The sequence below is a fragment of the Alligator mississippiensis genome, chromosome 13 (genome assembly GCF_030867095.1).
Source record: "Alligator mississippiensis isolate rAllMis1 chromosome 13, rAllMis1, whole genome shotgun sequence".
Taxonomy (NCBI): domain Eukaryota; kingdom Metazoa; phylum Chordata; order Crocodylia; family Alligatoridae; genus Alligator; species Alligator mississippiensis.
The window spans coordinates 5,901,733-5,925,223 of record NC_081836.1 but is presented as its reverse complement, the minus strand read 5'-3'; the positions used below and the strand labels follow the sequence as shown (position 1 = coordinate 5,925,223).

Sequence of the window (23,491 nt, the reverse complement as noted above, 5' to 3'; positions counted from 1 at the left end):
AGTGGGTTTCACTGGGTGTGAACAAATGTAGAAAATAAGAGGGCACTGCAAAGGGTTAATGGAGATAGAGAGTGCGAGTAATACATCGCTCAGCTGATTATTTTAAAATAATTAAAGAACACCTTGTCAGAGCCCTTGAGGCTTTGCCGCCGTTGACGCGGAGCAGCCAGTTTCACACCCAGAGCATTTCTGTCCGCAAAGGCAGCAAGGCAGATCCCGCACAAGAATCGCGCGCTGCCAGCTCGGGGACTTCTCCTGGAGCCGACCAACTGCTGGCGCCTTGCTGTGCGAAACCGTCTGTGGCAGGAGACAAACTGCCGAAGAGCAGCACCGGGCTAGATTGTGCGAGCCTTGTTCGGGTGGACGAGCTCCTGCTCAGACGACCGGTCCCAGGGAAGCTAAACGCCGGCACAAGGTCTGCAGTCTAGCTCTGAATGATTAGCAGGCTAGAGAAGCTGATTTATAGCGAAAGGTTACGTGCGGAGCTGCAGCACCTCGGCTAATATCTGGGAGCGCAGGGAAAAAATCTACAGCTAACTGGAGGAGGTAGCGGGGCGGGGGAAGAAATGTCAAGGAAGGAGGTAGAATCCCAGTCCCAGAAGCCTTGCCCAGTCCTCCATGCAAAGGAAAACATGTGGGAGCTGTGCGCTAAAGGGTTGGGGAGAAAGTGATCCAAAGTAGAGTCCCTTGCTCCAGGGATAAAAGATCTGGGTTATTCTGAGAGCTGTGATCCTGGTTCTCAAATCCATTGCAGCACCGGGTTTATACAGACGCAAAACCACTGAGTCCAGTGCTGTGCAGGGGAGACGCGGGCCCTGCGCTCTTCATGGCTTCAGACTCCACGTATTCGCATCGGGTGCTAGCAGAAAATAAACAGCGGTCCTAACGTGCAACCATGTGTATAACGGCCTGATACTAGCCCCTGTAAAGGAAGCTTTAGGGTTTCACCTTTACTTCAAGGTAAGGATTTCTAATATTAAAGGCATGGGATGAACCAGCCCCAAAGCCACAGATCCAGCCCGGGACATGCACCAGCCTTCAGCGTTTGAACCCGTTGCAGGAGCTATACCGAAGAACCCCAAGTCGGGATGGCTTAGGTTTCAGAATGGGAGTTTTACTTCACCCTGACTGCAGGCCTGCGTGGCCCTGAGTCTGATCTCACATTGATACAGCTCCGCTGACTCGCTTCTGATTTGCACCCGGGTCACTTAGTTAAGAAGCAGGCTCGCTGTATCTGAATTTGAGATCTGGGCGCATGGTTTGGATCTAGACCCACCTCTGAGCGGATGCTGCTTAGAGAGAATTCGATCGGGAGAACGGTGGCGAAGTGAAATGGAGCGACTGATGACTTGCGTTGCAGTAGCGCTGGGAAACCCCAGCCTGTTCTGCTGGGTGCTGTATCGGGATACCCTCTGCCCAAGGACTTTGAATCCCTCATTCATTTCAGTGCAGGTTGCAGCTTGCTGTAAGTATGCCGGCAAAGGTGATATCCCTACCCATACTAGGGAAAATACACCACGTCTCCACATCAGATGGAGCTGTTGATCCAAAAGGCCCCACAGAGCACTTGTGGGCTGTGAGTTTGGAAAGGGCAGGGAATAGCTTAAGGAACAAAGCTGCTTGCAGAATAAACTCAAGTTAAATGGTGCATGCATGGGCTTCTAATGTAGAACTGGACTGGTGGTCCTTGAACCTGGGAACTTGTACAACTACAAGCAAGGACATTCCCAAGCCCCTGGCACGGGTAGGCGAGAGCGAAACTCACCCTGTTGGCAGGGAAGGTGGAGAGGTCCCAAAAACCTTGACGGGTTTAACATTGATTAACTGTAGTATCCCATCGGTTTCCCAATGCAGAATCCTACACTCCCACGTCGCATGCAAAACCCCAAGAGCTGCAATAAATCCTGCGGTGCCAAAATGGGAGGTAAAGGTAGTTTAGACACCGAGGAATAATGACAGACAAAGGAACGATGCCAGGGGAGCCAGGATAGAGCCCGGTGCTTTCGGACGTGACAGCTCTGCAGACGCGCAGGGTTCGAGTTAACTGTTGAATCCCAGCAGAACTGCTCCTAGGCTCTCTGCTAGTAAAATCCCTGACTAACGCTGACCTGGTCAAATGTGGTTCATAAACCCAATGACGTTACGATGCAAGTATTAAGAGCATACAGCATACTATTATATGTTGTGGGCTCTGGCATGAACTAAAATGCATCTAAAAACGAAAACCTCCAAATCTGAAAGCTTGCAAGCTCTGGCAACCCTCACGTTCAGGCTGGATCAGATATTGCATCTAGTCTCTCTAGATTTTTTTTAACATCCCTGACCACATGGCCAAATCCACTGATCTTCTATCTCTGCAAGAAGCAAACGAAAACCCAGAACAGTTGGTCTCTGTTGAATTTTGTATCTGAATACGGCCAACGTCTCGGCGAGAAAAGCACTTCTGCCTGAACCAGATCACAAGACAGTCCCAAATGCCAGTGCTTTTTACAGCTATGCATGGGATACTACATTAGCAGCTCAAGAAACGAATCCTGCAGGGTAATCCCATTGAGGGATGGACACACCCTCTGAAGTGCCACCGCTTTTGGTATAAAAGGAGACTTAAGCACCAGTGAAAGCATCTGAATGGAAAGCGTATCAATTTTGCAAGGTGGCAGCTGAACTGCAAAAACTAGCAGCCTGAGGCGGAGAGCTACCATCTCCAGGGTATTCTGCAGGATGCAAGGACCAGCCCGCACGCTGACTTCAGAAGCAGCGCTCAAAACATCTGGAATGGAAAACACCTCGGTGCAAGTCAGCTCTGGAAGGGAAGACAGCCTGCGTGCACGGTGCCCAGCCAGTGAACCTCCCCGGGCTGAGTTGGTTTCCTGTAAGGCTTGGCATTATTCAGACAGTTGTTTGTCTCGCCAATCCATTTCCATTCAAAATGCTGCCATGCGCAGCGCTGATCAGAGATGCAACGTCCAGCCTGAAGGCTGAATGCACGTGGTGGCTATGTAATGGGTCCCTTAGTTGTAGGTTTTGCAGGCTTAGGACAAAGGTCACCAAGCGCCGGTGTTTGCTGCCAGGGAACTCCAACAGCAAAACAACTCCTATTTCTCTCACTATAGGAAATGCAAGTCCAGTCTAGTACCCAGAGACAAATACACTGTAGGATACAGGAGGACGCTCCAGCTGAATGTGTTATGCAAACAGATGCTCAAATCAGGGGCAGCCCTTGGGCTTCGGGCAGTTGCGAGTGTAGCCCGGCACCATCAGTTTTGGGTGTCTCTTGGTCCATTACAATGTGTCTGTGCTAGGGAAGGAGGTTTTCTCTTATGTCTGAATTCTGAAATCACTCCACGGGGCATAAAGTCATAACCTGAAAGCCATCGATGTAACCCGTACCGGTAACATGACTTCTCGCGCACAGCTAGTGGCCGAGCCGTGGAGGGAGCACTCTTTGGGTTAATTTATTTCAAACACAGCATCTCATGCTTTCAGATCCAGAGGGCTGAAATTCAGTCTCTGTTGGCAGTCCAGCTAGGAGGGGGAGTGAGAAAATGTCCTGATGTCAGCACCCAAAGGAGAGAAGAATTATTTTAGGTGAAGCATGAAGAAGAGAACCAGGCAGGCTGCTGAGAAAACTTCCCCTTATTAGGATGGATCAGTCAAAATAGAGATTAAAATGCTGACCCATATAAAACTAGACTGAGCCAAGAGGTTGGAAACGTACTGAGCCAGGCCTTCGGCTGTTCCTAATACCCACGGCTCCACTGCTTACAGAGCTAACACAGCTTATACCAGCTGAGGACATGGCCAGCTGTAGGGAACAATCCTGCACTGACCTCCGGTGGGGCTGGATTCATCATTGTAGCTACTGAATATGGGAGGTAGGGGCACAGCCTCTGCACCAGGACTTTTTTTTGGACCTTAGATGCTGGAGGCTGCAAGTGGGAGAGGAACAGGAGGAAAACCCTGAGCACGTCCCACTCACTCCCTTTTAGCATCCACGCTCTGCCCCTGTGCGACACAGGCTGCTGGGCCAGACGGTCTGACCCAGCACATGGCAGTTCTTCTGTTCATCATTCAGATTGGTAAGTAAGGGCACGTCTTCATCGTTTTCCACCCAGACACAAACACTGGGGGCAAGTTGTGTTTAACGGGCACAATGTTGTGCACTAACTGAGCATGACTTAAAAGTTAAAACAAGCTACGGATCATGAGAAAGTAGACTGAATCCTCCCCTGGTCAATCTAGACCGCCACCCCTGATGAATCCAATAGGTCCATTATATAGTAGATGAGACCCTCGACCAAATTACGGGGTGGATGAAAATATATTCTACAGGAAAGCAAGAGCTGGGGGTGCAAGTAATGCTAGATAACACTTTGTGTTTCTCCTAGATCTTGTCCAGAATCTTACCCTGTAGCCAGCCTCATGGTAAAGAGGAAATGAAGATGAGGAGAGTGAGGCCTGGAACGGTTTGATCCGATGGGTAAAAATGGCACGTTTCTGTGCTTTTCTTGCTTCTGTACCCCTCCGCGTGTCGTCTGACTGACGGTTCGTTGCGTCGCTTCAAACTGTTTGAAAATAAAATGCTCTATGGAAGCAGCGTACCGTGGATGGCTTGAATACAGGATGTTTCCTTGTTAGTGTGTTCTTAGGAAACTCTAAAGAGCCCGCGTGGCTAAGAGAAAGGCTAGCTTGACCTTGGCTGCATCTGCACATCCACTTGCAGGACCTGCCAGCATGGCCCCTGGGGACCAGAGGCACCAGACCTAAGGTAAAACAGCCTCTGGGCTGCTCTAACTTGTGCCAGGGAATGAACTAGTCCAGCCATCCCAAGGGCTGCAAAACTGCCTACTTTCTGGATGTTTTTACAAAGCTGTTTTACAGTCAGTTGTTTGCCACTGGACATAATCTAATATATAGTCTTTTCATCCTGGGCTCAAACCTTTCCGGTCTTGCAACAAGCCTGAGCCTTTAGTCCTGCAAAAAGAAAAGCCTGAGTTTCACCCGCACAGACAAACAAGATAATCGAGACTGGGCTGAGCTAGGAGCACAATGAAAGGCAGTCTGCCCTCCTTTATCTGCTTCAGCTTTATTACATCCCACGCTTCCTGCATCTCTTCACAGGTGTCACGGGAGCCTTCCGGGAGAATTAGCATCTACCTGCCTTTGTTTGTACCCAAAGACATGCATCTGCAGCTGTGCTATTTAAATTGCTGGTAAACAGAGGAAGGATGGGTTTTATATACCAGGGCATAACACTCTGCAGTTCTCTACCGTGGTTCACGTGAAGGTAGTAAAATGCTGCATAGGCATAGATGAGTTGAGTCTCAGGTACTGGGAGGTAGTTAAAGTGGTATTTCCACATTTTTCAGATGGGAAAGCGAAGCACAGAGGTGTCTTGCTTTTGAGGCAGGGTCAGAAGCAGGAAGAAATCTCATGCTCTGTCTTTAAGTCCACTCGTCCTCCTTGTCTTTTTACTTCTCCCTCCAAAAGCAACTAGGGCCCCGCTCCACAGACTAGTTTACGTGGGACCTTCCTATACAGATATCGTTAGAGCCGTCGTATCCAAGCACGTCACAAATGGCTCGCCAAGCCCGTCCGTCCGCACCAACCTACAGGTTGCACCAGGTAAAGAGCAGCGAGGCAGCCGTACGTGCAGAAAACGATGCAGGCTGGCGTGCTGCGGAGGCACAAGTCAAAGGAGCGCCAGCATCCTTCCTCTGCAGGTCTCTGACTGATCTCTGAGCACAAAGGGAGCTCAGAGCCTGCCCTGTCTGAAAAGCTATCCCCCGTGTGATAGCTGAAATGATGCACCTAACCCACTTAGTTAAGAATCAGGCTCGCTGTATCTGAATTTGAGAGCTGGATACCTCTGTAAGGAAGGGCTCTAAAGACAGGTAGGTACAAAGCATTGTCACAAAGGGCCGAAGTATCACACCATAAGGCTGGACTCTACTCTTTCCAGTGGGGCGTGACCCACCTCCTATTTGTGACTGTAGGTGGGAGTTATTCATTTAAAATCCCTCCCCATGGCCATAGCCAGTTTGCAGAATCTATAGATCCCCCTTAGGCCTTCCCACGTCCCCTTTAAACGCAGGCATCCTCACCAGAAGGCAACGACAAGATGGCTAGGAACGAAAACCGGGTGTTGGAGTCCCCCTGCCCATGCCAAAGTCTGCCAGAGAATTGGTCATCTACATCTACAGGTAATGCTATCACCTACTGCTACTCAATCCAGTACAGGTACCCCGTGAGCTTGGTCTGGCCTGCATCTCACAGGATCTCCGAGCTTTGGCTCGGTCTCTGCTCTGAAGTCATGTTTCGGTTTATTCCTAATAGGACTCTTAACTCATTTTGGGTCGTGGCACTTCAGTAATAGTTATGGCGATGAGATACCATGGTGATGAGTGCTACAGAAAAACCTGAGCTAAATGGGAGAATGCCATGCCTTTGAGCTAAGCCCTCCAACAGCATCATCTATCCAGACAGCCACTGATCTCATTAAGGCACTCAAGCATATATTCTGCTTCTTAAGAAAATGTTTATTGCACTTATGCATTTCCTTGCCTCTGCATCTCCTGGGATTTAATGCAGTCATAATTACAGGCCATTGGCTTTTTGGACTTGATGGAAAGCAGAAATAAAGACAGTCTTTTATGATAATACAAAGCATTAAAGTAGCAATGTAACTCTTGCATTTTAAAAGCTTGTTAATAGATAAATTACTGCCAGTTGTGGTATTTGTGCCCATAACACCACAGGGCGGTTGTGTCAGCACTTCCAGGAGGGCTGGGCAGTATTATTTCGTGAGTTTATCGCTCTGATCACAGACCAGGAGGAAATGTGTGCAAAGTTGTATCAGCTGGAGATTATTTTTGCAGTCACATCACTCAGCAGAGGGTTTAAAAATGAGAAAAAAAATAGCTGAAAGCTTAATGCATAGCACAGTGTCATCAATTTTGGTGTCTCTAAATAATATGAAAAATAGCGCACTGAGGCTTAATGATTACCACACACCCTGAAAATCTGTCAGCAGAAAGTTTTATTTGGGTTATTAGTTGTTAAAAGTAAGCCTCAAAGTCAGAGTGGAACGGCAGAAAGTTTTGTGGTTTATCTGTGCTTACCCAAAGGGCTTTGGGTATATAAAAAATTCACGTGGTTCTGCTTTCCCAGGAAGTCTCCAGGATCTCTTTTTTGAGTAAGGCAGGAAACCACTATAAAAGAGCAGCGTCTGTGATATTTGAAAGTGGCTGGTCTCAGCACTGTAGGAGGTTGGCTCTTGGAGCAGGATTGCACTGTGCTAGGCGCTGTACCGACACAGGGGAAAAAAAAAAGATGATGCCTGCTCTACATTGCTCCTGCATTTTGATGCCTGTGGACAGACTGGCGTGCCTGCCCAAGCCCCTGGTGACAGCCCTCTGCTCACAGGGTCACAAGGCATCACACACCTGTTCTTCACTTTGGTCCTGGGAGCCGTCCCTACTTAAGTTTAATAGTAAGTGTTTGCAGGGTCAGATCCTCAGTGCTCTTGTTTCTAGTTAGGGGCAACTTTCCAATACCAAAGCATCCTCAAGCAAGCAATTAATCCGTCCCCTACAGTGCTAGGCAGACCTGATATTGGGAGCGGTTCTACTTGGGACACAGGCAGACTGCAGGAAGGCGGGAGAGGAAGGCCAAAGGGCTGTTTTGCAGTGAGCCACTCGTTCCATGAGTTCAGCCTTTTTTTCTCCCCCCCCCCCCCCCATGCAGCTTGACTGCCAGCTGCTTGCCATTTTCTCCAAATTTAATTTTCTGTTTAAAATGAAATGCTCAAAACTCTCCAGCTAAAATTCACCTCGCTGCAGAGACCTGGCACAAGGCCAGAGCCATTTAATTAGGACTCAAGTGACTGGCTGACCCTCGCAATAATTGCTAGGCTGCAGTTCATTGGCCCGCACCACCGCCAGAAGTCAGTGGTCAAATCTGAGATGTATTTGTCAGGGTACAGGGTCTTGTTTCTGGTTCCTGATTGGCTGAGTGTAATTGAGCAATGCATACTTGGGCTGGCCTCTGGCCAATGGCTTTTGCTACCGTTCATTCAGGCAATAGGTCATTTGCATGGAACAGAAATGTTAATAATTCCAGCCCCAGGTGTTCCCCAATCAGATGCACCTTATTAGTATCTCTGGAAAGCACAGCAGCAGCGGCTGATTATGGATGTGTTGGAGGCAACTGAAATCATTGCGGCAAAGAAGCGTGTCCTTGACCAACTGCATACATTCCCAGCAGCTCAAACTACTTGAGCTCCCAACCCAAGTAAACAGCATTTCAAACACACCCAGCCAAAGTCTTCTGAATGTCAATGCTTTGTTCTCAAAACTTCAACAGCAGGGGAGGGGAAGGATTTTGCTCATTAAAAAATCCCTCCCCCCCCCCACCATCTTTTTTTTTAACAGCTATAAAGCAGGTAAGATTTTTTTAAGTATTGATGAAAAATGGGTTCAAACCATAGAACAATAAGAAATTACTACTTTTTTTTTTTGCGTAAAGCAAAGTGGAACGTGCTTAGCTAGCTCAAGTCACAAACAGTACAGGGGTCGTCAGCCTTAAGTAGGAGTCGCTGGGTGCGTCTACACTAGATGCTTAATAGGGCTGTGCGTAGCTTCAGGTGCTGATTTGATTCGGGAGAGATTCGGCCCGATTTTGGTGGCTGAAGCTCCGAATCGGAATCGAATCACGGGAGCCAATTAAAAGGTCCAAATTGATTCGAAGCTCTCTGAATCTTTGGGAAAGATTCGGAGAGCTTCAGTGATTCGGGCAGTCCCCGGTGGCTGCAGCAGAGAGATGGACCCGGACTCCATGCTGGTAAGTAGGGGGCAGGGGAGAGGGGACCATGGGGGGGACCCCTGCCAGCCCCCAACCCCCACTTGCTTCCCCAGGCCCCCGTGGCTGCCCCCACCCGCCCCAGCTCCCAGTGCTTTAAACAAAAGCCCCACTCACCAGGTGCTGCCGGGCGGGGGACGATCCCTCCTGCCCCTGACTGCTTCCCTCACCCCCCAGCTCCCCCACCCCCATGGCTGCCCCACCCACCCCAGCTCTGGCCCTTTAAGAAAAAAAAAGTGGAGAAAAGCCCTGGGACTCACTGCTCCTGGTGCAGCTTTGGGGGCTCGTGCAGAGCCCCCCACATGGCGCGGGGCAGCGAGCATCGCTCCCCCGCTGGGCAGGAACTGGTGAGTTCAGAGCTTTTTCTTGGTTATTTTTTCCTTAAAGGACTGGAGCCATTGCCAGGCTGGGAGAGGGGCGGGGGATGGGCCTGGCCTGGCTGATTCGGAGATTCGGCATCCACCGAATCTCCGAATCAGACTTGGCCGAATCGATTCGGGACAGTGATTCGAATCACCGAATCAAATCACCGTCCTCCTAATGGTCCGAATCTGAATTCAAAGTATTAAATACATAGATCATTCAAATCATTGCAGTTACCCAGGGTAGTTCAGTCGATGAACAACTGTTTGTTGTAACTATGTTATGGCAATGACAACCACAATCCTGCTAATCCACATAAAATTACAATCCATGCTTGCTTTCCCTTAAAGTGAGGATGAGGATTATGCCACAGATCCAAAGATTCAATGCATGGATGTTTGTAGAATAAAGCCTGATTTTTTTAAAAGCTCAACATGCAGTTCATTAGTATGTAACTTTGTTGCCAAGGTACTATCAGCTAAAACACACCTCTGCAGCTTGTTTTAGCGTTGGTTTTGTCTGCTCCTGTTACAGGGTACTACGCTTTTTGCAGCCACGTGGGGTTTTTTGAAGCAGGGTACTGCAGCTTTCTTCCAAACAGCATGGAGTTGCCAGTGCTCAGAATATCCAGGGCCTTTCTCAAAATCCCAACTTCAATTAATGTCAGAGGGTGGAAAAATATATATATATATTTTTTAAGTATCTTTCTATCCTTCATGATTGCAGAGTCTGGAAATGGGACCCAAATGCACCCATTTTAGCTCATGGCAAACCAAGAGATCTTGTTTTAAGGAGCAATGGAGATGCAGCAATCTTGAGGGCTGGGTGGTTCCCCAGCTCTACTGTCATGGTAGACCGCTTAAATAAGGTGCATGATGGTGTTACCCCACGTTGCATTGCTTCTGAGGGCTGTAGCTGTCTGCCACCTGCACAAGCACCTTTGAAGCTAATCCAAGACTTAACCACCCCCAAGACATAACAATATGGTTCAAACCAGGCCTCTGTGCACCAAAGTGCATGAATTTCATCCAAGATCTGTGCCGGTGCAGGGATCTGCACACATGCCCAGGGTCACTGCAGACTTTCCCATTCTGAAGAGGTCACAGAGGCCCCAGGGATTTGCTGGACACTGTTGCTGTCTGGATACCATGTGGTTGGTACTGTAGCGTCCAGCCCGGCTTGCAAACAACTGTGGACATGGAGCATGGGGCGCTGCACAGCGCCAGCTTTGCCTGTGCAAGCCGTCACTGTCCCTGGGTGCATCTCTAAGGCTCGCGCTCAAATGCAGACAAAGCAAGACAAGGGGGACCTGACACAAGGGCACCAAGAAGCTTCTGGAAATGCAAGTGAACTGGCCACGTGCTCCCAGCATAGAGGCATGCTGGGCAGGGCACCCAGGGTAGTGAGCAGCCGGGCTTCACTGCACACCTGGAGCCTCCCCCTGCCCTGCCCTGCTTCCCGCTTCACACTCAAAGGAGCAGTAGCAAGGACTCGAATTCAGCCGTGTGCCATGGAGCCAAAGCAAGGCCCATGTACACTGGAAAACCCACCGATTTTGGGGGATGGCGGGTGTTTGGTGCGGGCTTATGCTGGCCGGTGCACAGAGGCATGGGACTGGCTTCAGGACTTGGAGGGACAGGCAGAGAGGTTTTTCCTGGGCACGCTTGCCCCTTCCAGCCTCTCTCTGCCTCCCCACACCTGCTTTGCGCTATCACAAAACACAGGGCATCAAAATCCAGGCAGCGGCAACACCCATCCCTGTGGGTCTGCCCGCTGGAACGTGGTCTAGACGTCCCAAGGCCAGGAAAGCCGGCTCAGGCTACGCTGAAGCCTTTCTTCCCTAGTAATTAGCCTGACGGATGGGCAGATAATGGTCTGGAGGGAGCACTCCCACGTAGCCTATCCATCTGGATGTATTGGCAACATGTCTTCTCGCAACAGGCAGTATTTGCATTTCCCTTCTCAACTTCCCACTCTTCTCATCGCCTTCCAGGAACCCCCAGGGTTTTCCTTGCACTCGCCAAGGAAGGCTCTATATTGCAGCCAGACGTGACCAGAAGGCAAGGGAGGGGATTCCCGCAGCATTTCAATCCAGCTGAACTGCTGGCAGAGAGGTGGGGAGCTTCTCCACGTTCAGAGGAGCTTCGCGTCGCTCCATCCACCTCCGCGTGGATGCGGGAGCAAGGTCAGCCACAATCAACCGCAACACACCTAGAGGCGAGGGCTCTGCTATACCCGAGGATCCAGCAGACCCAGTGCCCGGTTATCCCGTGTCCAGCAATACAGCCCAAGGAAACTCTGCCCAACACCTTCTTCTATGGGGTGGGACTGGTGATACCTCCTGGCTCTGATGGGGTGGGTCTTATTTACCCGATGGTCCTTAAGCAAAGCCCCTTTGGCACTGTCCTGATAGAACTGCTCAGGATCCCTGGGGCTGTTCCTGAGAAGGGCTGAGCACCCAAAGCAATAATTGACTTCAGCAGGATTTGTGAGTCTCCCAACCAACATCCAAGAAGGCCCCATGACATGGTTCAGCATCAGCAGCGGGCAGCAAATACCCTATGCACGCCCTTATTGCAGCTGCCATGCACCTGGCTGAGCACAACTGTTCCAGTTTTCTCCCTCTGGCTCCTGCCTCTTGCAGCAACGTGAGATTCAACCCTGGTTTCCAGTAAGATTTTTATTTAAGTGACAGATGAACCAATTATTGGTTAGGAGATCAATGCATTGGCAGTTTCCTGCAGGAATCTATAGGGGCTCAGGTGGCTGCAGTTTGCTAGAAAGCAGTCGAGGCTGAAATCGCACCAAGAGCGACCGAGGATGATCTGCCTGGATTGGACGTGACCCCACGGGAAGCGCGTGGTGAGGCAGCGTTGAAGACCAACAGGGATCGCAGAGCTCTTTTTATTCTCGACGGGTACTTTTGGGTGGGAGGAGACTCCTGATCCAACACGCTCGCAGTTTCCCCTCGTGTCGCTGGTCTGCGTGAAGGATAAGTGCCTGCTGTTGCTGACGGCCGGTGGTGTTACTGCTTTGGCTCGAGGTTCAGCTAAACTCAGACTTTGTCAAAGACCGTGGCCGGGCCGGTGGGGGCGTTGTTGTGCTGGAAACGATCTGGTGGTGTTTTATGAGCAAAGCTGAGGCAGCCAGCTCCTGGGGCACTCTGCAGCCCTTGCCCTGGATGAGGCCGTAGCAGCGCTGCGCTGTCACCACTGTATTAGCGTTATCCTAACCCGGGAATCTGTGCATCTCAAGCAGCTTCCCAGGTTTTGCAGGGAGCTCTTGAAACCTGTTGTGACCAAAGCATTAGATCATGCTGGAATCAGGACTCGTGGTCGAGGTGATATCTTTTATTACACCAACTAGTTTTTTGCAAAAAAAAAAAAAAAGGCGGGGGGGGAGGGGGCTCTTTTGGCCAGACATCCAGCTGCATCTCCACTGTTTGCCTTGTATTTCAGACTCCGACAGCCTGTCCAGCCCGACCCGCCTGAGCCTCAGCCTGTCCGAAGGGGAGGAGCAGGTCGACCGGTTGCAGCAGGTGGAGCTGGTCCGCACCACGCCCATGTCTCAGTGGAAGGCCAGCACCGTGCAGACGTGGCTGGAGGTGGTGATGGCCATGCCCATGTACGTCAAGGCCTGCGCCGAGAATATCAAGAGCGGGAAGGTAGGAGAATCACCCGGGCACTTAAGTGTCTGATGCATTGCTAGCTAGCCCTCTGCCGACAATGGGGACGGCTCAGTTGGGGAGTCTGCCCATCTCTGTGCGTCTGGAGGGGCTTCGGTATCTAAAACTGGGTCCATATGCTGCAGCTCAAGCCTGCGCAGTGGATTATGATGGCTCCCTTGTCCAGCAGTTCCTGGCCTCCTCTGTCATCTCCTCACTATATGCAGTCTGGGCTTCTCAAAGGAATGAGTTAATCCTCACAGCGGTATGATGGAGTAGATGCTCTTGTTACTCCTTGCAGACTGGGAAACTAAGGTATCAAATGACAAAGTGCCTTGCCCAAGGTTACCTTGGAAGTCGGTGGCAGAGCCGGGAACAAAACCTGGGTCCTCCGGTAAGACCCTGAACGTCTTGCTCCTCTCTTCCCAATGATTTAGTTAGTTAACTTTGGAAACCATGTGGGGATGGTTTTTTAGGAACCACGTGGCATAAAAACAAGTATATTGCATTGCCATCATGCAAGACCTGAGTCCCTAAGTCCATGGTTGCCTTGTTTTTTTTCCCTTTCGAGCACAGATGTTGTTAACTCTGAGCGATGAAGATTTGGCAACAGAGCTTGGCGTGTGCAACTCCCTTCACCGCCGCAAACTTCGACTGGCAATAGAAGACTACAGAGACGCAGAGGCAGGCAGATGGTATGGACTTCCTCGGGGCATCAGAGTTTCACTCTGTATTAATTGGTGTACTCATGTGTATGGCCACACGCACATAGGTTTGCACATGCTTATGTGTATGTGCATGCCTATACTTACACGTGTGTATGCAAAGCTGTGCATATGTGCATGCTTGTGTACATGCCAAGGTGCATGTGGGAGGAATGCATGCACCTCTGTGCATGGGTGTTGTTGCCAATTCAGTTATTTTCCCTTTTATTTTATTTGAATACCTACACTACCGTTATCGTACCATGCTGAGCTGGCATTGGCTGTGATTAATCCTTTCGGACCCTAAAAGACTTAAAGCAGCAATGCTGAAAGCAAACACAGCCTCCCAGAAGGATCCTTATTAAATAACTTTGCATGTTAAATTAGAATTTTTATGTGGTAAGAGCAAAATCAAAGAGTAACAAATCGTGAAAAGTAATACATCATGTTAACAAAATGTAGTGGATTTGGCAGTTGGTAGTTCAGCGATGAGAATCACAAAATAACCCTCCTTTTATACTATCTTAAAGCATTATTTATACTACTTGGCCTATCTGATTACGCCTTTTAATTTGTGCCAATACCGAAAAAGTAAAGCTAAAACATATTAAAGGCATGGTTACCTAAAGCTTCTGCAGCTGTATTTTTCTTCCATTTCAAGGACAACTCATAACTTTTGGAGCCCTCAAACCTTTACCCTGGTTTTGCTCCCCATAGCACTGCCTAATGCTAGTCTGACCTTTACAACTCACAGTTGCTGTATTCTGCAAAGCAAGTTCATTTTTCTTAAAACCTCCTTGGAGCGGGTGTGTGTGTACACATGTGCACACTTATCTATCTCCAGAAGTCAGGCAAAGAGAGATTAAATTTTCTGTGAAAAAAAAAAAAGAAAGAGTGAAAAAAAGTAAAATGCCGGGGATGAATCCACACTGCTGGGCTCGGTGTGGGAGAAAAGTCACTTGAACCAAACTGATGCTTTTGTTTCGCATAATTATTTCCCTCGGTGATTTCCCCATCATTTTTGCTCAGTTAATTAGTCAAGTGTAGAGCGTGGTGCTGGCCAAGCTGATTTTAAAAAGAAAAAAAAGAAATACATCAAACCGTCTCTTGTATTTAAAGCCACCAAATCGAAAAGAAAAAAAGAGAGAAGAGAAGAAAAGAAAAAGCCCTCTTAGTGGCCTAGTGAGATGTGAGCATGGGCGTCACTAGCCAGTCAGGAAAAGAAAGCAAACCAGAGCAAGATTTTGCCGAGATTACGACCCCGCATAGCTCCCTTCTGCACCAGATCGTATCTTCTCTAGACCTGTGGCCACCTTGGCTGGGCTGAAAATGGCTAGTTTCAGCTTTACCTTGATCCTGAGCCTTAGGGGGTCTTGGCTGTAGCCGTGTTGGTCTACGGACATCGGCAGACAAGGCTCTTTGGCTAAATGTGATCTCTTCTATTAGACTAAATAGTTGGGAAAATTGTTCTTTGCAAGCTTTCGGGTACAAACACCCTTTTTCAGGCAAAGGGAGAGTCTTTGGGGTATTAATCCCGGGCTCTAAATCATCTAGGGCCTAGAGACGTCCGTGATTCTCTATGGCTTTTTAATGCTCGGTGGCTGCACGGTATATATAATTCAGCTTCTCAGCCTGCGGTTGAATTGGAAGCAGGGGGCATCCACCACTTCCCATTCCTAGCAGATATCCCGGCCGCCGTTTGCCAGCCGGTGCAGAGGCACAGGGGAGGAGTCGTGCGCGGGGACGAGTCCTGCCCCTTGTCTGCCGGCGCATGGCTCCGAGCAGGGGGGGATGGTGCTCTTTGGCTGCAGGATCCCAAATAGAAATTCGGGAAGCAACACGGGGGTCTGCACCCCTTGGGGCCCGGAGTGAGGTTCCAGGAGGGCTCCCGCTTGCTGTCCTCAAAGCGCGTCGGGGAGGAGCTGCCACGGTGAGCGGCAGTTCAGTGCCAGCTCTGTCCCTGCATTATAGGGGCAGACGATAGTCTGCAAATAAATGCTGGACCTTAACCTACCTGCTTTCTAGGAAGTTTTCTGCTGTTGCCCATATCTCAGATTTGTTCTGGGAAGCCCCGTCTCCTGAGAGTTAAGAGAAGCAAGCAGCTAATTAACACGGCACGCTCTAAATTAGCGTTGCATTTACTATTGTAAGGAGAGGAAATAAGAAAGACTCTCGTGTCAGGAGACTTTTCTGCTAGGTCTCTGCTTTATTACACACTTCAGAGCTGGGAAGAGAGGGCGAGGCTACATTAATTAAGGTAATGCTGTTGAGCCCCTTGCCAGAGCAGTTGGGCATCTCCCATCCAGTTTTAACGCGGATACCAACAGACTGCAAGTAATTCCATTAATGCTCGTGGAGTTATAGGGCTGTACATCCAGGGCAAGCGGGATAAAAAGTGGACTCAGGGTTACTTTTCCCTTCACCTCTGATGTGTGCCTGACCATGGTCATTGGTGGAGGAGTTTAGTGGCCAGTGTGGGCATATTTCCCTGGATACTGTGACTCACCCCCAAATATAAAGCAGACATTAGAAGGGGGCGGGAGTGCATGGATTTGACTATCCCGTTCATATAATACATCCCCGACCGCCTCAATAGAGGATTTCTGTGCTGCAATGCTGACATCCTGTGGCCAGCGACCGAGTAGCTAGGGTATACTCATTAGTGGAGGTGATGCCAGAAATGTTTTCAAGGGAGATGGGCAATCCTGAATAATTTCATGCGCCCAGCATTGGATTTTTTTTATAGGGGGGATAATGGCAGTGATCAACACAGGAGCTAAGAAGTCAGCAGATTTTCTGCCGGGTTTTTTTAAATGTAGGGAGTGCAAATCATTTCCCCCCGTAGACTTTAAAGCAAGTGTAGACATGTAGCAATAAATGAAGCCCTGACCCCACACCAGGCTTAAGGACATGTGATTTTGAGCACTGCGTGGCAGAAGCATCATACATCGTGACTCAGATCTAATCCTTATCCCTCCTGTTTTCTATTCAGCTTGTCTAAAGCCTCTGAGCTGGATCACCACTGGGTAGCCAAAGCCTGGCTGAATGACATCGGGCTGTCTCAGTACTCCCAAGCTTTCCAAAATCATCTCATTGATGGACGGATGCTGAACTCGCTGATGAAACGAGATTTGGAGAAGCACCTTAACGTGTCCAAAAAGTTCCACCAGATCAGCATCTTGTTGGGAATAGAGCTGCTTTTTCAAGTCAACTTCAGCAAGGAGGTGAGAAGAGAAAGGGTTAAACCAGGCAGTATGGCTGGCTTTGGTATACTGGGTGTCCCATTCTGGGGGAACTGCTTGTCTGTATGACGAAGGATCGGTCTTCCAGCCAAGGCTAATCCTAGTGTCTGTGGAGCAAGCACTCTGTGCTCCCAGTTCTTGTCTCTTGTGGTTCAGTTGCTTCCGGGACAGAGCATCCTCATCTTCGGTTGGCCTTGTTTTATATATATTACATAGCCTTTCCGCCCAGCAGCTGCGTTGAGTGGAGACAGACTTGCTCAGGTTTGCTGGAGTAGCTCTCATCTAGCAAGGCACGTGCAAAACTGAGCTGTATGGCAGGCAGTGGGCTGCACTGAACTCTGTTGTTGGTGAGAGATGTTTAGGTAACGTTAAGGGATTTCACCTCCCCAACTCTAAGTGATCCTTCTATACCTGGAAAGCAAACAGAGAAAAAGGAAAATGTCATTCAGCCAGTGACCGTTTTAGGTTGTACCGCGTTGTCTTGGACTGACTCCAGGTATGCTGGGCTGTTTGTTCCCTTCTTTTCCTCCGAGACCCCCAACAATTGGCCTGGATCTTTGGTCTGGCAATGGTAGAAGAGGATACAGCTCTGGGCTTTGTGGAAGAAGTGTCGAATGGAGGTGGCAAGGACCATGGTACTGCGAATAATGCTGATATTTATGCATGTAGGTTCTGCAAGAGCGGAGGGCTCGCTGCGAGACGCAGAACGTCGACCCCCTTGTCTGGACAAATCAGCGGGTGCTCAAGTGGGTGAGGGACATCGATCTGAAGGTAGGACCTGCTCTTTGTACAGATTGTGAGCACTAGGCATAGCCATGCCTCGCTGTGCAGAGCCCCAACCCACAGGCCCACGTACCGCTTAGTGCTTTGCACAGGGGAGAATTTCACTGATGGAGGTGGTTGAGACATTATTTGCCTTCCTTTTCGTTGGGTTGCATTCCCAAAGGATAGCTCCTGAAGTGAGGCCTGGGAAGACTCTGCCTTTGTAAGGCTCAGTCTTCATCAGCGGAGACTGATAACGGGCAGAGGAAGTATGTAGTATAAAAAGACCTAAGCGCTGTGGGATTGATATGGGGGAGATAGCAGTCAGGCAGGGGTGAGGAGCCCCTGCCACCAGCCTGCTGCCCCCTAGCCAGAGCAGCCACGAATATCATCTGCTCTCATGTCAGCAGCTGCTAGCAAAGGAGGGGCAGGACTCTTGCTTGCTGGGTAACTCTATGGCTTGGTCGCCTTTAGGAGTACGCAGACAACCTGATGAACAGCGGAGTCCATGGGGCTGTGCTGGTGCTAGAGCCGACGTTCAACGCAGAAACCATGGCGACAGCTCTGGGCATCCCTAGCACCAAGCACATCCTGCGGAAGCACCTGGCAGAGGAGATGAACGCCATCATTAGCCCAGCCAAGTGAGGCAGAAATTCCTGCCCACCTTCCCACATAACTACCGAGAGCAAGCTGCATCAGGAAGGTGCAGTGAGTATTGCAAGGGGAGAGGATAATGGAAACCCCACAAGGAAGTCTGCAGCGCTGACTGCCACGGAGCTGGGCTCTGCAGGGACTTGCACCCGGGGAGACTCGGGGCAAGAAGCGGGGCCACGAGAGGAGAAGGGACCAACAGACTTGGCAGGCCATGGCTCCTTAAGGTACTCCTTTCCTCCCTGCAAACAGGAGAAGCTTTGCTGGCACCTTGCAACCCCTCTGCAGAGAGGACTCCCTGTGACCTCCCGGCATGTGTCTCTGCTTGGGCCTGACCCAAACCCCACTCCAGTCAACAAGCAGCCTTGCCCTACTTTGCCTAAAACTGAAATTGTAATGCTGCTGCCTGTGCTGTTTCCAAGTGCTAACGGTAACTGTAGATTGCTGGTAAGTATATTTGTCCTGTTTCAGTAACACGTCAAGTTATCTCGGCCAAGAGCGTGTTCGAGTGGTTGCAGCAGGGGGAAAGGGAGTCTGATCTCCTGGGGTCTGCTCTTGCTCTGCCACTGCTTCGCTCTGTGAACTTGGGCAAGTCATTTAACCGCTCCGTGCCTCAGTTTACTCATCTGTAAAGTGGACGTAATGCTACTTACCTACCTCACAGAGAATTGTGAGAATTACTGTTTGTAATAACTTGCTTTGTGATACACCATGACAGTGCATAATTGCATTATGTATAATATATTAAACAGCTGAATACATCACTGGGACAGTTTGTGGCTTTTAAGACGGTTGCTAGTTGAGGAGCCCTCAGGGCAGGAGACATTGCCTGAAAATTTTTCAAAGAGATGAGATGCAAGAAGATATCAGCCTTAATGAACAATGTGCTAAGGATATTTTACCCACACCAAAATCCTAGGAGGGAGCAGGAAGTATTGCAAGAGGTCCTTGCTCATTGTACTATAAAGCCTACTGACTAGGGGCTGTAATTTCATTTGCTGCAATGAGTCAGTGCACCATTCCCCTAGCTATCCAGTCCTGAGCTCAAATCCAGACTGAGATTTGAATTTGAAAAATGAGCCTGATGGCCTTGACTCAGTCGTTTTGCCATCACACAACCGGTCTACGTTCTGGCGTATCCGAACTCAATAGCTTCCTGTGCACAAGGCTGAGACTGTAATAGGTTTTGTTTCAAACAAAGCTGTCATTCCAGAAAGTGATCCTTTTCCAGCACGAGAGAGTTTTCCATCTTTTATTGAATGTTTGCTTAGCCTCTTTCCACCCCACAGCTGCCCTACCAATCGGCAGTCTGGAGCAGCCAGGATGCGTTCCTCACCTGCTGAAAGACCTTTACCGATGGCATGCTAGAGAGTAAAGTCTTCTTGTCCCGTTACAAAGCCATTTACCATTGCTCAGCTTACTTCATACACACCTCTTAATCACACCGATCTCTAACAATCCCAAGTGGAAGTAGTGGGTCTCTCTTAAAAGTGTATCCATCTAGTGCAAACTATAAAGACTTGTCTCTCTGGTGTGCTCTACCTGGCCCAGTCACTCCAGCTGTGTAGGCAGTAGGTAAAATCACTGAGGGACAGATATTAAAGCCCTTATATCCACTGGTGAGCAGGGACTTGCACAAGGAGTCGCACAAAGCAATTGTCTCCTTCAGGAATAAATGATTTACAACCTGGCCCCAAAGGAGTTCATTTCTGCAGGCAGCGGACATAAAAACTGGGGGTGAGGGCAAGTCTCTTCATTTAGATCTCGTCCTAGTTTTTGAACCTGCCACGTGTAAAGTCAGAGCTCTCTATTTCTTAGCTCGGTATAAAGTGCAGGGTCATTTGCCAAATCCTAGACCTAGAATTCAGATTCCCTGCAGATCGTTACCAGGGAGGGCAAAGGAGCGGCCCAGGTTGTCTGTCCTGCTCTAGGAGCTTCATCTCCTGCTTCAGCTCTGGAAAGTCCCTGGAAGACTTGGAGGAGGGAGCAGGCAACTAGACATGGGTCCTACCAGAGCCTGGCCTGGATCATTTATTGAAATCTAACAGCTGACGCTTTTTAAGGACACGGTGACCAAGCCGAGCAAGAGAAAGAATCTTAACTCTGCCATAGCAATCAAAATGGATTGATCTTGTCTCAGAAGAAACTGCTTTGCACTGAACCAAACACTGAAGACAAGCCCCTAGTGCCAGGACCCCAACTGATGTAAATGAATGCTGCCTTATACCAGCTGGGGGACTCTGACTAGGAAAAGAGAATTAATTGGGAAACGTTGCCGAAGGTTAAGAAACATTTGCTCGAGTGCCGTGACGTTCAAGCTCGAGCGCTCGGTGTTAGGAACATGGGCTAGATTCTTGCTCGAACCTCAGTGATTTTTGGGGCTGTAATTCAGAAGCATCACTTCCTTTGTTCATCAACTGCAGAGAGCCAGTTCCCTGGTTTGGCCCCTTGTTTAAACTGCTGAGCAAACACCATCCCTCCTGTGCAAATGTTTGCATCAGGACTTTGCTTTGATTCCCACAGCTTCCTTCTGTTCCCAGGGCTCTCAATTCAGGTAAACAGGACATGCTTGGCAATGTGGTGAATCCTGTTTCACAGCTGTGGCCATGGTAGCCGCTAAGAGGCTTGGCTTTCTCAAGCTGTATTAAACCTATGGCATGATGCCTTGGAAAGTGTCTCTTCTTTTCAGATGAAGTTGTCTGAGGCTTGGCCAATTGCGAAAATCTCTCTGAAATGCATAAGATCAAAGGAAAGTAAGGATGAAAGGAGTCTCATGAGGACATCTCGTCCAGCCTCCTGCTCAAGGTAGGATCATTCCTGAGTAAACCATCCCAACACGATAAGGTGCATCTCGCATGCAACACCCATGCTGGCCCCAGAAGGGGAACAGGGCTACACTGCCCAGCCCCACCCCCATTGGGAGACCAACGTTTCCTGTAGCTCGTGCTCTGGAAACACCAGGTTTAAGCAGCCTCTTTCCTCCCCATGGAGACTGAAGAAAGAAAGCTGCATCCAGCTGAAACTGCTGGGAGGATCTGGGTGATGCCTGTGCTGGCATTCAGCTACAAATCTGCAGGTAATTCATTCCCAGACTCATAGGAAGTGCAGTGGGAATTTCAGATCCACAAGAAATCGGGGCATCTCTGGCAAGAGCTGGCACCGCACACCGAAGTGGTGGATTCCAGCATGCCCCTTACCCTGGGTAGATGAGGTTGATGATTAGGTATAAAAAGAGGGACGAGCACCACCTTCTGACCCGCTGACATCCCTGCAAGTCACACAGCCTTTCTTTGAGGTTGCCTGTCCAAGGAAAGGTTACGCGTGGAGCAGTTGAGCTAATGAGACCTGTTCAGATCACAGCTCGCACTGCGATGGCTGTATTAAAACAGCACTGGGAAAGGGTAGGTTAAGGGATTACATCTGTTGGGACTGGTGGCGTAACTGGAGGCTTGGATTTTCTTATAGTAGAGCACACTTCATGGTGCCTCCATGTGCTTATCAAAGCCGAATTAAATCTCGGACAGCGCGCGGATAAAATAGTCAGCAAGCTGGCTGTACTCGGCCATGGCTCCTGCGTGCTGTTGGGGATTCAAAACTGCTTGCACCCACCAGTTGGTTTCATATGTGCATTTTTTTTAAACACAAAAATAAAGCAGTCTCGCCAACCCGAAACCCATGATTCGAAGCACCGGGGGAAGACATAAGCTGCCTGGTGAGCACAAGCACAGCGGTGTCTAGTACGAACATAATGAAGGGGGCGTTGGGAAAGAGGGGATCCTCCGCCTTTACACTGGGCCCTAGACCTGCACTGGTGTGGGATGGGCATGCGGCGCCCTAATGTAAAGATGTCGGATTTGCCACGTGACGGTACAGTCCCTCCGAACTCCAGGCAAGCTCCAGCAAGCTTTCGGTGGGGCCCCTTCCATAGCTCCCAACACAAACATGGCAAAGGAGCAAAGCTGCAGCCTGCCACATGTTCTCTTTTAATCTAGTGCCTACTAAATTTAGTGAAAATCTGCCATGAAAATGTACAGCTTGTAATATTTACCTGACAGGCATCCAGACCCCACTTGGCCAAATAAGCAGCACCTTAAATTAGATGCAAAGCATGGTCAGAGATGGCAGCCTAAATTACATATTTACACCGGAGAGGTACATATTTTTGCAGCTAGTCCACGTTTCTTATTTGAGACTGGCCAGGCTTGCCCAAATGTATATTTTTAAAACACTGTCAGTGTACTGAGCCAATCCTAGATGGGCCAGGGACTGGCTTTGCGCTGTTTGTGCTCATATAAAAAATAACTCGGTCCGAAAGAACAAACAGAAATGATAGGCAGCAGCTCCGCAGCGTGGTGAATGCCCCAGTCTTTTAGTATATTTAAGCTACTTATCTATATATCTATCTACATATAACAGTCCTTCTGCTTGGGTCCCAGTGTCTTCAGTACCTGAAGCATTCAGTGCCACAGGAACAAAAGGAGCAGCTCCAGTATCTGGGCTGGGTTCTCATCTCACATGTTGGCCGGACCAGATATATTCGGGCTGTCCCGGTGCGCTGTTCATGGGAATGTGAAATGCTGTTCTACAGCTACACCTTACTATCTGAGTTGCTTCTTGGACATGCTTTTATTTGTGTGTCTTTTACACCAAAGGAAAAACCCGTGAAGGAACCAAAGGAAGGACCCATTAGACAGAATGCGAAATGTCTCCTCACATAATATCAGGCTACACTGTGCAATCTTTATCCGGGCTAGTAAGCAGCCATACACTTAAGCAGTCTTATTGAAAGCAATGGGGATACATGCACTGAGGCCCAAAAACATGTCCTGCTGTTTCAGGGCTACTCATGTCAAAGGCGGCTTAGCCAGCGCGTGCACTCGGAGGAATTGCGCAGACCCCGCGCGCAGCGTGGGCTGCATGTGCACGTTCTGAGGGCAGGATCCAGCCGGCGTTGCGTGCTTCTGAGGAGGTGTCACTGCCCAGACAAACGGCACTGTTATAATAGCAAGGTTGCTTTTGGATAGGCCTTTTCAGCCCCTTCCACGGAGCATTTAAAACTTTCACAAGGAGGCTTCCTGGCCTCCAGCAACTCCTGTCACTTGCCTGTTTCTGTCTTTGAGCTTTTCTCTGCAATGCTGCCATTTTTTTCTTCCTTGGCCCTCCTGGACCTTCTGCCTCGGTTATGGCAGCACCTGCCAGGTCAGCATCACTGCTTGAGATCCTCAGTCCAAAGAAGCCAGCTTCTC

At 49.4% G+C, this 23,491-nt stretch overlaps 1 protein-coding gene across 5 annotated transcripts in view; it reads left to right on the top strand.

Moving 5' to 3' along the window:
- KAZN (kazrin, periplakin interacting protein) overlaps positions 1-19,009 on the top strand; it is a 636,407-nt gene extending 617,398 nt beyond the window's left edge. For all 5 annotated transcript variants that reach the window (XM_059716417.1, XM_059716418.1, XM_059716420.1 and 2 more), the window contains 5 exons: positions 12,681-12,886; positions 13,463-13,581; positions 16,583-16,814; positions 17,502-17,603; positions 18,069-19,009. In XM_059716417.1, coding sequence (XP_059572400.1) covers positions 12,681-12,886; positions 13,463-13,581; positions 16,583-16,814; positions 17,502-17,603; positions 18,069-18,239 — 830 coding nt within the window. In that variant the 3' untranslated portion in view covers positions 18,240-19,009. The remainder of the gene's footprint in view (positions 1-12,680; positions 12,887-13,462; positions 13,582-16,582; positions 16,815-17,501; positions 17,604-18,068) is intronic.
- The last annotated feature ends 4,482 nt before the right edge of the window (positions 19,010-23,491 follow it).